This window comes from Acanthochromis polyacanthus, chromosome 20 (genome assembly GCF_021347895.1).
Source record: "Acanthochromis polyacanthus isolate Apoly-LR-REF ecotype Palm Island chromosome 20, KAUST_Apoly_ChrSc, whole genome shotgun sequence".
Lineage (NCBI taxonomy): Eukaryota > Metazoa > Chordata > Actinopteri > Pomacentridae > Acanthochromis > Acanthochromis polyacanthus.
Genome location: NC_067132.1, coordinates 18,030,267 through 18,045,364, shown reverse-complemented (window position 1 = coordinate 18,045,364; position 15,098 = coordinate 18,030,267). Strand labels below are relative to the sequence as shown.

Below are 15,098 nucleotides of genomic sequence, written 5' to 3'. Positions count from 1 at the left end.
GAACACAGGCCTATTAATAGGCTTCCTGCTCGTAAAAGAGATGTGGCTCATGTGGATGTGGATCAGGTTTTTTGGGGGGAGTTTGATATGCATGTAATACAATATTAGTTCAATTGTGATGCACCGTCAGAGGCCCCCTCTATGGAAATCTGCATGAAATCACTGTCTGGGCAAGGTCGTAAATCACCGATGGCGTTGTTTATTATTGCAGTACAGTTTTATGGAGGGCGGGCACTTTGCTGGGACGTCCCGGAGAGGAATGCCCAGCACAGGACCTGCAAGGTAATGGCCCCCTTTATTTCCACAAGGAGGTTGGTGGGAGTTCAGTGAACATCAGGCCTCATGAGAATGATATGGTTGCTGTTAAGCCTGATTAAAGCACAGGAACACTTCTATCTAACAAAAGCAAGCATGCCACATATTCACCAACTCACACATATCAAATCTCAGCAGAAAGTTCTGATCTGGATCGTGAGTCGACTGTACAAGCAAAATGGACACAATCTGGCTCTTATGTTTATTGCCTTCTGTTTCGTACGAGCAGCCAGTGGCTGGCCGGCATGCATCAACACCCACTTTTTCTTTCACAAAATGTCTGGTCTGGTTGTGTCTGAATATTTCTACCAGATCCGCGAGCATCGGGAAAACTTATCAAAGAGAACAGACCTCTATTCTGTGAGAGCACTCCTAGAAAGACAGCCAGTCAGGACCTCAGACACTACTTAGTCTTTCAGCTGTTCAGAAGTGGGAAAAGCACATTAAGGGTCATTGTGCCGGTGCATTCCGGCGGTAGCACCCCGACTTGCTCTCGTCCAGCCTGGCAGACTACGCAGGCCTCACCCCTGGCCATCACTCTCCCACTCCATCTGAAAACATAATTGATCTGGATATTAAACGGGGCAGTGCGGCTCTAAATAAAATTCCATGCATGCTTAATTCTCCAACGTGGTTTTGGAGGCCGGACACTTTCTTCCCAGTGCAGGCTAGTGTTACACGCTGGACTGTCTTAGCTGTGACCACCTCATAAAATCTGCCTCATAAATATTTTTCATGTGTTATTTAAACTAATGCAGCTCTCTATGGATTGGAGTGGTTTGATATATGTAAATTATGCATGGAGGTTCCTATGGATGCTGTTCCTACAGAACTATTCCGAATTCTGGAGTAGCTTCGGCTTAGGTTCAGGAACCACAAGAATGTATGATAGATGTTGTACATTGAAGTGATTAATGAAATTTAGGATTGTCTTACAGGAATTCTGTAAAATATTCAATTAACAGAACTTTTACTTTAAGAAAGTCCGATTACGGATCTAGTTTCTGCCTGCTTCCTGGTAGGAGACGTGTAATTTTAGTGATATTCACACACAAAACAAAACAACTGAGCGACATGGAACAGTTCACAAATCAGTTTTATTAATTTAAACACAATCAAATAATAATGTCAAAAACATCTGTACACATATTTTGCAGACACAACAATCTTTTGCGTTTTCACAATGAGGCCCATGTAGTGTAAAGTATTTCCAGTTTGCATTTATGATTGCAACATAATAAAAAAAGCGTGCTGTATGAATCTATAAAACATTTCCTCTATTTACCTACCATTACCTTGATCTAGCAGCAATATGTAGATACCCCGGAGTGCGGGGGAGAAGTTGTTTTTTTGTTTGTTGAGAAGATTGGAGAAGAGGGGGAAGCGGGGTTGGGTATATCAGGGGAGAGAGGGACTTGAATTGAAATGTAAAGGCCAACAGTGATCATGTGCAAAGGAGGGAAAAATTAGAAACGCAACAAGTCGGTTTCCGTTTTAAGAAATTCACAGTCGATAGCACATGTCCTGTATGTTCACAAACCCCTCAAAGTTAGTGGCTTTTCTCTCAATGTTAATTATGGTTTCCCCATCCACAGATGGAGAAGCGCTATGAGCAGCGCTTCATGTGTTTCAGCTACTTCAAAGAGGGACACAGAATGTATTGTCAAAGATGAAATAAAAACACTACATCATACAAAATTACGCTTGCTGTACAAGAGTTGTTATAGTGCTTGTATAAAAGATAATAAAACCTATTCAAGCCTGCTTTTTTAAATATCAGATTTCATCAAATTTGTCATGAAAATGGCTTCCCAGAGGCAGGAAATTGCCACTTGCCATATCCGAAAACCTTATCAGAATTAAGTTTGCTTTCAAATATACGGGGCCAGGGCTGCAAGCTGGTGAAATGCCATAAGGACACAAGTCGTGAGCTACCTTTCTGAATAACTAAAAAAAACAATAAAACAAAAACCTATTTCCCTTTGAAATGTGTCTAAAAAAGGACGTGTAGTAGAGGAGACCTGTAATTCTATATAAAGATGTGATTGAAATTTCCTGTAAGGACGAGAAACATCACAGAATCAAAAGAAAGGTCCTTGACACTTGACATCCATGCTTTTGGTCTTGACAAAACAATTTATCACAAAATCCCATTATCTACATATTTGTTTATCGAACATAACTTGAACACATCAACACTTTCAGGCGTCGCACAAGCTTATGTGCGATGGGTTGCCTTATCTTTTTTTTTACTTTAATGAAAAAGCATTGCCACCTTTCAAGAGCATGTACCTAAATGAATATAGGAAGGAATAGTCCAGTGATTACAAACTTACACACACAAAAAAAAGATTTCCTCTGTACACGATTGTCTCAGCATTGTAAATAAAGTTTTTTGTAATTTTCTTAAATTATTAGAAAACCCCTTTGTTTTTGTTTCTTCCATAAATGTCTTCCTCTCGCTGCGGTGGAAATCAATAGTACTTTGTAAAAGGCACGAGTCTTTTGTCGTCGAGGTACCTTCTCAGTGGCACGGTGCCACTCACAAAGTCTCTGTTCATAAATAAGAAGCACAGGACTCCCAGGCCGACGCTTAACAGAGGAGCAGTCGCTTTGTCTGTCTGTCCCATGATGGAGGGGAGACTAAAAAGTAGGTAAACAGATAAGGAGCAGAAATAGGAGGGGAGATGAGAAGCAGAGGGGGGAGACGAGCTAGAGGGATGGAGTAATGTCACCACCAGTAGTCGTGGGCCTGCGGTTTACTGTAGCTGAGTTCTGCGGCGAGGTGAGGTGAGGCAGGCGAGGCCATCAGTAGCTCTGCTCTCCTCACAGGTGTGAACCCTGACAGAGTCCCGGCACAAACATGGGGCCGTAAAACACTTTGACAGCTTCAGAAAGCGGCCAATTCACAGTAACCAGGGCAAGCAGCTGCAGCGCCGTAAATTCACCTTTCTCTACTTTGCTTCGTGGAAAAAAAAAAAAAAGTTTAGGGTTAAGACGATGTGTGACCGTATGTCAGCACATTAACCGTGTGCTCAGCCTTCATTTTTCCATTCTCCTCTTCTCTTCTTCCTATGCTGTGAAAGACAGACGCCAGGCAGCACAGGGGGGATTTTTTTTTTTTTTGTTGTCTGAGCTGTGGGGTCTGTGGCAAGCGTGGGATGGGGCTGGAGGGCGAAGGTGAAAGGTTGCATGGTGTGCTGAGGCGGAGCAAGGTGTACGATGGTGGTGTAGTGCTACAAGTACTCCAGGTCTAGAGCGTGGTGGAGGGCCATGAGGTCTGAATGGCTGGAGATCCTCCAGAAGGGCATGTTGTGCTGTGGGAGGAAAAAAAACCCAAATATCTTTAGTTTTATTTAAACACACATTTTAGATTCCACAAGGTATTAATTGATAAGTCAGTTATAATTATTAGAAAAAGATTATTCATCCTCTCAGTCATTCATTTGAAGAAAAATAAAAATTCTCGATTTCTGCCACTGTATCTGTCCAGAAAATAGGCTCTAATGGTGCTAATTAATTTGCTAATGAATGTGTGTGTCTGCATGCAGCATTTGGTTTCCATCCAAACCCAACGCAAACACCGAATACAAGATGTGGAAAAAGAGCCAACAGATTACAGAACAAATGAGAATAAATGAGAGTTACCGGAATCTACAATTTGTTTTGTTTAAATTTGTCTTGATCAAAAGGAATATTTACAGTTTACAAATATGTGGAATTGGTATTTTACCATAGGTTGAACAAAATAATCAATGTGCATTTCAGATCTGGGACATTTGCAGGCCTTCCGAACACACAAGAAGTTCTGTGTAGATTTGTTTCTTTAAACTGCAGCTAATTCGTTCAATGAATGCAGTAAGGCCAGTCCACTCATCAGGAAAAGCAATCATATCAAAAACACAAGTGCTCCTCTTGCTCCCTTGCGCATACGCTTGCACAGCCAAATCGTACATCTGTACCTCCAACTAATTGCATCAACATGTAGTTTTATACCTCCAAACTAATCCAGTAGCTGCCTTCAACCTGAACAGAAATGAACTCCCCACAGTGTCTTTTGAATGAACCTCCTGCCTGCCAGTGTGTGTTTAGGACAGTGCAAATGAGCTGTTGTTCCCAAGCAAAGGATGGGAGAGAAACCTGAGTCGCAGAGAATGAAAGGAGCTTGTCAGGTAGAGTCCTCAGCTCCTCAGTGTGTGGAGCCCATTACCCTCCCCTTATCAAAGGTATGGCCTCTCCCAGGCGTATGTTCCGCTTAGGAGAGCCTGCACTGACCCTTAAAAAGCTCTTTGCTTTTTGTTTTGTAAATTGTCTTTGCTTTTAAGTTTAAAAGCTGGAGATGTTATCTCTTCCTTCTCTCCCAGGCGATGGTAATAACTGAAGACAGAATTGTTTCAGGGATTGTGGATTTTTTTAGGTGAAGGAATGAGGGCTGAGAGAACCTCCAGACATTTGCTTTTGTAGTTCCACACAGTGTCACGTCTGATATGCGCCTCCTGACGGGTGAAATTGTTGTGTTATTTCACGTCCTCTCTGATGTTGACACAGAAACCTTTTACTGCATGGCGTGTCTTGGGACTCACACCACTCAAAGGGGGGGAAAAAAAACGCCTTATCCTTCCATCAATGTCACACTCCAACAACTCAAGACTGAGTAAAAATATTTGCATCTTTTTCCACAATCATCCCTCAAGACCACATTCCCAGGGCGTGTTCGCTTTTCATAATACAGAGCTATTGCTTTACACTTTTATCCAGGGTAAAGGTTGCTACTTGTCCCTAATAACTGCCTAATCACTCTTCATCTATCCTCACGCCTCTACTCATTGTTTACTGAGAAACAGGTGAAAAAGGATCTGGAGGCTTTTCAAAGGGAAACTCCACGTCTTCAGCTTGACACTGTGGCTCACCGTAGCTGTCAGGGAAGCATTCTCATGGGCCGCTGATTAATTTGCTAATGAATATGTTTGCTTTGTGTGGCTTGGTGTACATCCAAACTAGACAGAAACGCTGAACGCACAAAATGTGGTGCAAGAGCCAACAGGTAACATTAAAAGAGCAAATCAGATGTCAGATTCATGTGATGAGACACCGTCACGTTTCCTAAAAGAGCACGGCGGCTGTGTCGGCTTAGAGCCTTTCTTGGTCCATCTTGTGCTAACAGGCTTGTCGTAAATATTCTAATTTCATCAACAATGATTTAAGTCTCCTTTATGTGTGCTCTATTTACGATGTGCCTTCAACATGCCTGAAAGGGCCTGTCTAGCATTACACATACAGCATTCACACTGCTCAGGGTACCGGACAGGAATATATAATTATGCCATCTCTCCCCTCCCCTGCTCTGTAAACCTGAGATGGTGGAGGAAGAGCACTGATTACACACTACAGACTTTCTCTGTTGTACTCGGACGCCCAATAAGAGGATAAACGAATGAAAGTAAAGCAAAACTTTTGAGGAGGAGAGCTGGAACGGCGGTTCCTTTCTTCGGAAAGGTATGGCAGGTATGTTTTGTGTTCCGTAAGCATTCATAATGAACTCCTGACCTTATGGAAAGTAATCAGGAGTTCAAACATTATCTTTTCTCATACCACCATGTATTTCTCATGAATGTTTAGAACCAGATGACGTGTATAGAGTGTTCTATCTATTATTCCAAGTCGTCTTACCTTTTTTGAGCCTTGCTCCTCTTCCACCCCATCTCCAACGACAATGTAAACAACTTTCCTCCCAAACCTTTGAATTACTCTCTCAAAGCAGCTTTCCTTCCCTGTGGAGAAGTTGAGGACAGGATGTTAGCGAAGCACTGCGTGGTTGCAAACAGAGACACGGGCAAACACACACTTTCAAAGACTCACACTGAAGTTGATTCAAAGGCACAGGGTGACAAGAGCCCCTTTAAAACAGCACACGCACAAAATAAGGCAGAGTGTAAACAGTGACTCCAGGAAAGAGATGTGATAAGATCAGACCTTAGATAAAGACAGTCTTAAAAGCATTCACTTTGCCCTTCTCCTCCTCTAAACTACAGCGAACAGACAAATCGCTCTTGCACGCTACAGGCTCTGGTTAGGAGCACCAGAGCACTTTTGTGGACTCCTGAGCAATGCAACAGCTCTGTAGTGATAGGCCTCAAAACAGTGCAAGAGTGAAGCTTGACACTCATTTTGCATTAGAAACTGTGAAAAAAGGGGGAGGTGGGAAGAAAAGTGGGAAGATGGGGGGAGGTGAAGGAGGGGGTCCTGTTGCTCTGGAATGACATAAATGTGCAGAAGTGGTTTCATATGCAGAGATTGAGCAGGAGAGGCCTGGAGAGGCCCAGCACAGGCCCAGCTCCAAGAAAATAATCCCAGGCTGATTAGGACTATTCCTTCACAGAGGAACATCAACCCTCTCCGGTGACTGAATCTCCCACCCTGTCCACGCCTCAGTCCCCTCACTTAGGTAGCATATGTGTCTTAACTGTTAACACTCACCAAGCTCAAATAATAAGCAGTCATGTTTTACAGAGAAAACAAAACTGAGCACAGTGGGCAGAACAAAAGAGAAACTAATTTCGGACATGACACACAAAATGTAGTATTCACCTATTTTGGTTGCACTATAAATATTCTCAATAGGAAAGACTATTCCCAAGCCGTAGAGCAGGACCTTAGCCAGAGCAGGGATGAGCTGCGTGGTGGTCACCAGGATATTCACACAGTTTGACCTGAAGTAGGAAGACAGACGAGGAGAGCAGAGGGATGACATCATTTTATAACACTCAGAGGGAGGACAAAAGAAAACACAGTGTGCAGAAAATAAAGACACTGCAATGTATCAGTTCTTTAAAACATGTCATAGAATGAAGAATTGGATCTCTGCTCCTTTCTCAAGTCAGATCTCTTAGCACTACCATTTTTCAAAATCTGAAGATAAAGGCTGTCCAAAAGACAAATCCAGGGCATTGGTGTTGACTTTAATAGCGTGGGAGTATGGAGTTGACTTATTTACACCACATACAAGTTTATATATGTGCGGTATGGGACTGGGTACAATTTTCCACGCTGGAGTCCTACCTTGAGTGGATTAATGTTAGTGCTTTCAGTGCCAGTGTTAACCAGGAGTCCGTCAAGGCTTCAATTTCTGCTCGCAATTGCAACCAGGCTTCCCTTTTGGCTGGGCCCAGCAGACCTGAAACGCAGGGTAACATTGTTTGGGTTGGACCAGCCCTCCGAATACCACTGAAATTTTCAAAATTTACCCTGACCAAGTGTTGCGGCATGTGCGCTTTTAGAACACACACGTGAACACGCGCAGACACTCACACAAGCGTCCACACAATGAGGGCATGTACAACTGCAAGCTCATTTCTACTCAACAGATCTGTACAGAGCAGCGCTGCTTGTTGGGGATTACCTCCGACGTTATTTTTGTAGGTGGTGTAGATTTCTTTTACACGTCTGTAGCGGAAGGCCAGTTTTCTCATCCAGTCCACGCCTCCCCGCACGCCTGTGGCCAGACATAGGTTGGCACTGGTAGCTGCTGCATGAAAACCGTCAGCGCTGAAGTTATACGTACTAAAACAAAGACAAAGAAAACATGTGTTAGCACGAGCTGCTTCACCACTGATGGCAGCTAAGATAGGAGACATTTCTTGTTGTTGTTTGAAGAATCAATATGTACTAGTGCTGTACCTTAGATCCTGGCCATTGTCATCAGAGGACACATCGTCAATATGTACCTGGTCACATTCCTGAAACACACAAAACATTCATTTTGGTTAAAGTGGGATTCCTGTTCTCTTTAAGAAATGCCACTCTTTACTTTTTAGAATTCAGAGAAGTTTCTTTCTTGGAAGGAATACTCCCACATGTTCAAGATGATTTTTTCACTAGAACAACATATTTATTCAGGAATGTGTGCTCTGGCTAGACACCCAGGCAACTTTTTCTTTATATCCTTTTAGAATTAGCTCTATTTATTTATTTATTTAACCATGAATCTTATTAGCTCTGTCTAAATCAAGAATTTACCTCATCATCAATCTGAAAGGGCTGCTACCACTAGAGGGGTCTAAAGATATGGGCTCCCACAGGCTTAGTCAATTAAGCCTCAAATCAGAAACTCCTTACACTCCCTAGGTTGGCATAGATAGTGAAGGAATACATGTAGGCTAGTTAACATAGAGCCTAGTAGTATAAAGAGCCTTGACACTAAAAATCATAGCATGTGTCTGTGTCTGTTTGCATGCATCTCCAAACATATGTGCACAACCCTCTTCCCCTTTGGGATGCCTGACTCCTCTTGGAAAGGTAAAGGGATTCTGCAGCTCTGCACTGATTCCACCGGTACACGGTAATACAATCCAGACTTTCTGGTAAATGTAACCTACTAGAAAAATTGAACCTGATGCTAACCGCCAATGAAATTATGACCTCTGATTGCTGCTGCGCCACACACCAACACAGCCCCGGGGCCAGTCAGCCGGCCAGCCGGCAAAAGAGCGCAGGAGAAAGCAGGCTAAAAAATCTGTTATTAGTTTTCCATTTATAGGAGCGCTCTAGTGCCTCTCCCCTCCTCCCCTCTCTCCGCCCCATCAGCCAGCTTGAAATGTGAGGGAGTCCTGCCTTGGCATTCAGATAAACACATTTCACATGGGGCAGAGGAGAGATAGGGAGGCTAAAGCTGCTAACTGCTAAAACTTGGGGTGGCTACAAATATAGGCAACAGGAGGTTGGGCAATACACTTGCTAAGAGGCTTTGAAATTCATGTGACGCTAACCACTAAATTTGTTTCAGTCAGCTCTAATCTAGTGTGAATAACACACAGAGCATTTGATATCTCCATGATGTAGTTTCTTTTTTAATTTTTCTGGAAAGCTGCAGGTTTTAAATTGGTTACGTAACTGCCGAAAAGGTTAGTCTCACCTGTTTAAAGTTATGTGAGAAATAATAATTTCTCATGGAAATAGAAACTTGAGGAAGAGAATTCCTCTGGCCTCAAGTATGAAATATCCCTCCAAATTTTTTGAGCTTTTTAATTAAGTTTCATCCGGCTGTTAAGACACCAAAACACAGAAAGGACTTCCTTGTTTTAAGTCAATCTAACTGAGGCCAAATGCTGACGTTATTACATTCCTCTCTAATGCTAGAGCAGGGTAAGGGTAAGGGCTTTGGACCGTAAACCTTTTTTATTTTACTGGTTCCCCTCTGAACAAATTTTTCATCTCCCTGGATTTGTGGAGAGAGGGAGGGAAGAGCGACGTGAGGAGAAACTCAAACCAGCTGTTCTTTAACAGAATTAAAATCTTGACCCCCAACCCCAGCTCTAATGCAGCCATTCTCTCGCCAAGCCTCTCCCAGCAAGCCCCGAGATCCAAAGAGGAAAAGATTTTGACCCCGTGACCCCGCTCCCCTCCTCTCCGGGGCTCCAGCACCCCGCTAAGGGGGTGGAAGGGTAGAGCGGTGGAGATGGAGGAGAGTAACGGGTAAAGGCTGGGGGATAGAGTCCAAAGTGACCTCACATGGAGTGAGCTCTGAGCACTACGTTCCAGAAGATGGACTGTCAACTGACATGGGGTGCATGTGGGGCCCCATTGCTCTGTTGGCCTAATCTGTTCCCAGACACTCACCAGCAGATCTTTAATAGTTGAAGAAAGCAGCAATTTGTCGCAGCTTAGGGATCTAATGCCAAGAACCTTGTGGATAATTTATGCTCACGAATAATCTTCAAATTTGACTCAGAGCAGAACTCAAACCAGACATATTGGTGTGCTTAATTCTTTAAGTAGTGGAGGCATGTCTGTTTGTATAGGAAAACAAAAACAGCACCCTGAGTTAAGTATCTCATAAAGCCTCCTTTCAAAGACCTCCCATTCTGGTGCAAGTGACCGGAATGCTTCTATTATCCAGTAATTACCTGCTGATGAATAAGACAATCAGCTCCTGGCACCTCTTTTACTGCTTTGGTACAGAACAATTTAGTTCCACTCACTTGGCATATCATCCCAGATTGCATGCTGTCTGCCTGTACCTTGCTGACAATAGCTCCTCATGTTTGTTCTTCTCATGTAATGTTTTTCTTTCAGAGTGTGAAAGCCAGCATGGATCAAAACAGATATCGGAGAACAATATTATTCACCATGATAATTATTGACCTAGTTTAGGTCCTACAGCCAAAACTCTGCCATGACCCGAAACACATGAATATGCCTCAGCAATTAAGGCTGACTGCAGCCTTTATAAGTGCTGCTTGATTATGAATGATTTTTCATGGACTTGTCCAAATCCTCAAAGCTAATAAACACATCAAACCTCAACAACTGTAAAGCGTTAAAAATTCATAAGGCCAAGAAAAATACAGGGCTTTGGGTTTTACAGTTTGAATGCCCGTGTCCCTTTCACTTCATTGTTTTTCAGTGTTTACATAGTTTTTCAGTTATGTTACGATGCTTAATGAACAGATGAAAAGGGGCTTGGGACCTCCAGATAGAGGTCTGTCTGTGTGTGAGCACTTGGAATATAGAAAGGAAGAGGTTGTTGGAAGAATGAGCAGACTTCAACAATTGCTGTTCCCAGTTGGGGCTGGCATAAACCTCTGCACTGGATCCCTGGGTGGACTGGGAGAGCTAATAGAGGAGGTGTCTGTGGGTAATGCCATGCAGTAACCCTCACACATACTCATTAGGAGCCACTTCTGAAGGCCTCGTAAACACCACAGAACCATGAATGGTGCAGGTCAAAGTGGCAAGAAAGACAACAGTATTAGATTAAGAATTTTACTATTTAGGGTAATTTTGAATTCAACAAATCAACATCTAAAGATTTGTTGTAAGTTAAATTTTTTTTAGGTGGATATACAGTCAACTGATATAAAAAAGTGCTTAATGACAAAGGAAGGTCAAATCATAATTTGTGATCTATTCAGTGTCACCTTTTGATGATGCAGTTAATTTACAGTAATGCATGACTTCATAAAAATAATTCACAAGCACCTGAAGTTACTGACCCACTTTAAGTCTGAAAAGAAAAGTGACGTGCTGTTATTTTTTTGTTTAACGCTAACAACAGACTGACAGGCCTTCACAACGGTGGCACATTAAGGGGCAGCCTGAGAATTTCTTAGAACCTTTTGAACATCTCTTTTCCATCGAATCCCCCCATTCTCCCCTCACCAAGCAAACAGTGGTCTCTCTAAAACCTACAATCACCACTAACTCACACCAGATGTTCCTACTGTACTACGGAGTGAAGACCCTCCACCAGAAGCCATTGCAATTACTCCTTATACAAACACTGTCTTTCTGTTAAATTCGTCAGCAACATTCTTTTCTTTTATCTTAGTTCATGCAGCTACCAAGCTGACTTTATCTGTACAGGAAAGAAGAAAACATTAAAAAATGTCCAAGAACTGAAGACAGGATGCCTCTGCCTCAGGATGCTTCCATCTCTGCATCATTCACTCTCTCTTCCCTTTTCTGTCTCTGTCTTTCCACTAGTCTGCTGAAAGCCTTTCACTGGGGAGGAAGTTATCAGAGCCCTCTTTGTTCCCTTGGCATCTGTCATTAAGCAATCAGCGATGACGGCCTGAGTCTTCCTGTAGTCCTGGAAAGAGCTCAGAGTGGTGACTGCAACAGTCAGAGGCAGGCAGAAGAAAGACGGAGCAACTCTGCAATGCATGTTACCAAAACACAGAAAAGACCATGTTAACTCCCGTTCAGCCCTGTTTTTCCCCCCATGAAGGTCTAGGTCACTGCCATACAATAGTATCCACTTTTTGGATACAAGCTGGCCCCTCTGTCCCCCTATCTCATCTTCTCTCTCAGGTGAGCTGCTGGGGTGGGGGTGGGTGGTCAAAACCACAGTGTGAGCGATAACAGCCATCATCATGAAATTCCTTGTGACCCTACAGGCTAATGCCATGTGAAAAAGGCTCATCCATGGTTCGCAGGTTCTCAATACCGCCACTCTACCGGCAGAGGCTGTCATCCCCCCCGTGGTCTGTGACCCCCAGCAACTTCCTTCTCTGTTCCCACCACAGGCACCCCTGTCTGGGGGGAAAGGAGGAGGGTGCAGGAGGGAGGGCTGTGATTATCTGGGGGTCAAACACAGGATGTGGGTAACAAAGGGAGAGTTCTTCAAACCCACTTCATTCCAATCCACAATCTGTGCTTGAACAGTCACGGAATTCAAACAGCAGTGCCAAACAAAGCACAGGTATAGAGAAGTCTATGCTGTTTTTACAGAAAAAAAAATCCCGCAATCAAGAGAAGGGATACAGGGGGAGCTTTTCTCAGAAACAAACTACATTTTAACAAAGTGGTCTTTAAAGTGTCGGAAAAGTTGGAGGAGGAGGAAACACCCCACAGGTAGGCAGCAAAAAAATATAAATTAGCTTTGTGTGATAGATGAGCTGCTCCTCATTATTTCCTATTTTTGGCATTTCACATTCAAACCGCACCTCAAGGAGAGCAACATTAAATGCTATATCAAATCTCAGTCATTTCAGCATTTTCCCCCTCCAATGAACATATCCACAGTGAAACAGTTTACTCCTGCCAAGCGGACTGTTGTTTGGACAGATCTGTGCAAGTTTCTGTTCTCCTCCTCCACAAACCATGTTGGACAGGTGCTGCATCTCGCTTTTTAATTCAGGACAAGAAATCTATTCTTAAATATCATCATTTGTCACCAGACAGTAATGTTATATTTTCCATGCACCCTCAGCTCCTTTTTGGTGTATGAATCGGCTGTGTTGGGATAGTGGGTAGAGGGTGGGGGTGATGTGGAGCGAAGATTGACAGGGTGGCTTTGAAACCTCCACTTTCTGTCTGTAGCCTTTCCAAAACACACCAGTGGCCCTGCCTTCAGACTTGATGGAGTTGTGTCGAGGAACATGACAGAACTGCTGCATCAGAAGCCAAGCAAATGATGAAATACCCACATCAGGGTGTACAGAACCAAACAAGTCCATCTGACAAAATAAACAGCACACGAAAGCAGCACAATCTGGTTTCAGCACAAGTTTTTGCCAGTACAGAGTTTCATGGACTTATCTGATATTATGACGGTTTTTATTTGAAATATAAATAATCAACGGCACACAGCTACAGTGTTAATTGGGAACTGATTAACCGAATGACTTAATTTCACGAATCAATGAAAACCACAGCTAGCCTCGTGTTCTTCCTTACTGGGAATAAAATCACCAAAAAAATAAACTATCAGGGAAAACACAATAAAGCTACCAGTCACATGGAATGGCAAGTACAGGATCTGACTCTCTACAGTGGGACATAAAACCAACAGAATGGCTCCACACTAAGAGGCTCTGGAGGACCATTTCAGCCAGTAGGAAAAAGGTAACCGTGCCTTTCACAGCATCTCTCATTAACAGGCAAACCCGGGGTGAGAGTGACAGAGGAGGTTTCAACCCTGTGACTGCAGCCTGGGAGCTATAAAAGGTAGTCAGCTTACAGTATTACTGGATTGCTACACAGGTATGTGTGTGTGAGTGTGGATACTTTCACAAATGTACAGTATGTATGTCTTTGCATATGCCTGTGTGTGTTAAGACGTTGTAGCACCACATGTTTAGAGTGTATGTGTACAAGTGTGTGAGCTAGCATTGCACACAGCATGGAGGCATCAGTGGACTAATTTAAAATGTTCCCACCTTTAGAGACCTCCCCACCCCCCTCTCTGTGAGTGGTTTGCCCCTATGCCCTTTATTCTCCAGACAGGGAGGGTTGTTTTCTCACCCAGGGAGGCGAGAGACGGCAGCCCCTGTACCCCACTGAGAGGGGAGCACAGGGGGCTTGGCCAGCGAGAGAGAGGCCCCTGGTTCCCACATACTGCTCGGCGTTAGCGTTTGGGCTACAGCAGCACACCTACAGTAAACTCACACCCCGAGTCACAGCAGAGCTGTCAGTCTTCCCAGTGAACTCGGCCTCAGTGGGCTTCATTATACACATCACTTTCGACCATCAATTAACTCCACATGCAACCCCTGCCACAGTGCTTGCGTAAAAATGACATTCAGTAGAGTAAATTTACTATGTTTCAAAAATGAGACCTATGAACAACAATTCGTCTTATTATTTTATAGAAGTATGTTTTTTAAAAAAACATTGAAAGATATCACTCACTGACAAAATATAATTCTGGAAGTACAATAATAACAAAAAATAACTAACTTGCCTTTATTTTATTACCACTATGATGCTGCTATTATTTAACAAACTACAACAAATATTGATTTAATTTTATGTTTTTTTTAAAAATTTCATTAATCTAAGAAATAAAATTGATTGCATGTTTATCTCTGTAGCTATTCAAATATAACTTCTTCTATAAGCAAAAATTAATACAGTGGAGATTGCATCAATAGGGATCATATTGCCTTGAATTACTTTACTAACACTTCCTTCAGTGAGAGCATTTTTGATCATAGAAACAGACTGTGCTGTTCATATAATACTACACTCGTCCTTTAAACGGCTGAGCAGCAAATGGTTTTTGTGTGGGACGATCGATGGAGAGATTTGCGCCTGCAGCTTAGGACGGCAAGGCTTTTGGTGAAGCTGCAGTGTTTCTGTGACCCACCTTAAAAACAGTGAATGAAAAAAGAGAGCGCTGATCCAGAAAAGGTTCGAGGAAAAAGAGGGAGAGAGAGCGACGTAAGGGTGAAACTGATCCCTGTTGACCCCTTCGGCATGCCCTCTTTCTTTTTATGACTTTCCCTTGAATCGTCACTCACCAGCTCTATCAACGCGGTCCAGCCTCCACTGACACACATCCA

General features: G+C 43.1%; 1 protein-coding gene across 15 annotated transcripts in view; it reads right to left on the bottom strand.

Moving 5' to 3' along the window:
- Nucleotides 1–1,393: 1,393 nt before the first annotated feature.
- The window catches only part of eya1 (EYA transcriptional coactivator and phosphatase 1), a 40,154-nt gene continuing 26,449 nt past the window's right edge, over nucleotides 1,394–15,098 (bottom strand). For all 15 annotated transcript variants that reach the window (XM_051940554.1, XM_051940555.1, XM_051940558.1 and 12 more), the window contains 6 exons: nucleotides 7,993–8,051; nucleotides 7,715–7,875; nucleotides 7,375–7,489; nucleotides 6,904–7,025; nucleotides 5,986–6,086; nucleotides 1,394–3,632 (listed from right to left, as the gene is read on the bottom strand). In XM_051940554.1, coding sequence (XP_051796514.1) covers nucleotides 3,552–3,632; nucleotides 5,986–6,086; nucleotides 6,904–7,025; nucleotides 7,375–7,489; nucleotides 7,715–7,875; nucleotides 7,993–8,051 — 639 coding nt within the window. In that variant the 3' untranslated portion in view covers nucleotides 1,394–3,551. The remainder of the gene's footprint in view (nucleotides 3,633–5,985; nucleotides 6,087–6,903; nucleotides 7,026–7,374; nucleotides 7,490–7,714; nucleotides 7,876–7,992; nucleotides 8,052–15,098) is intronic.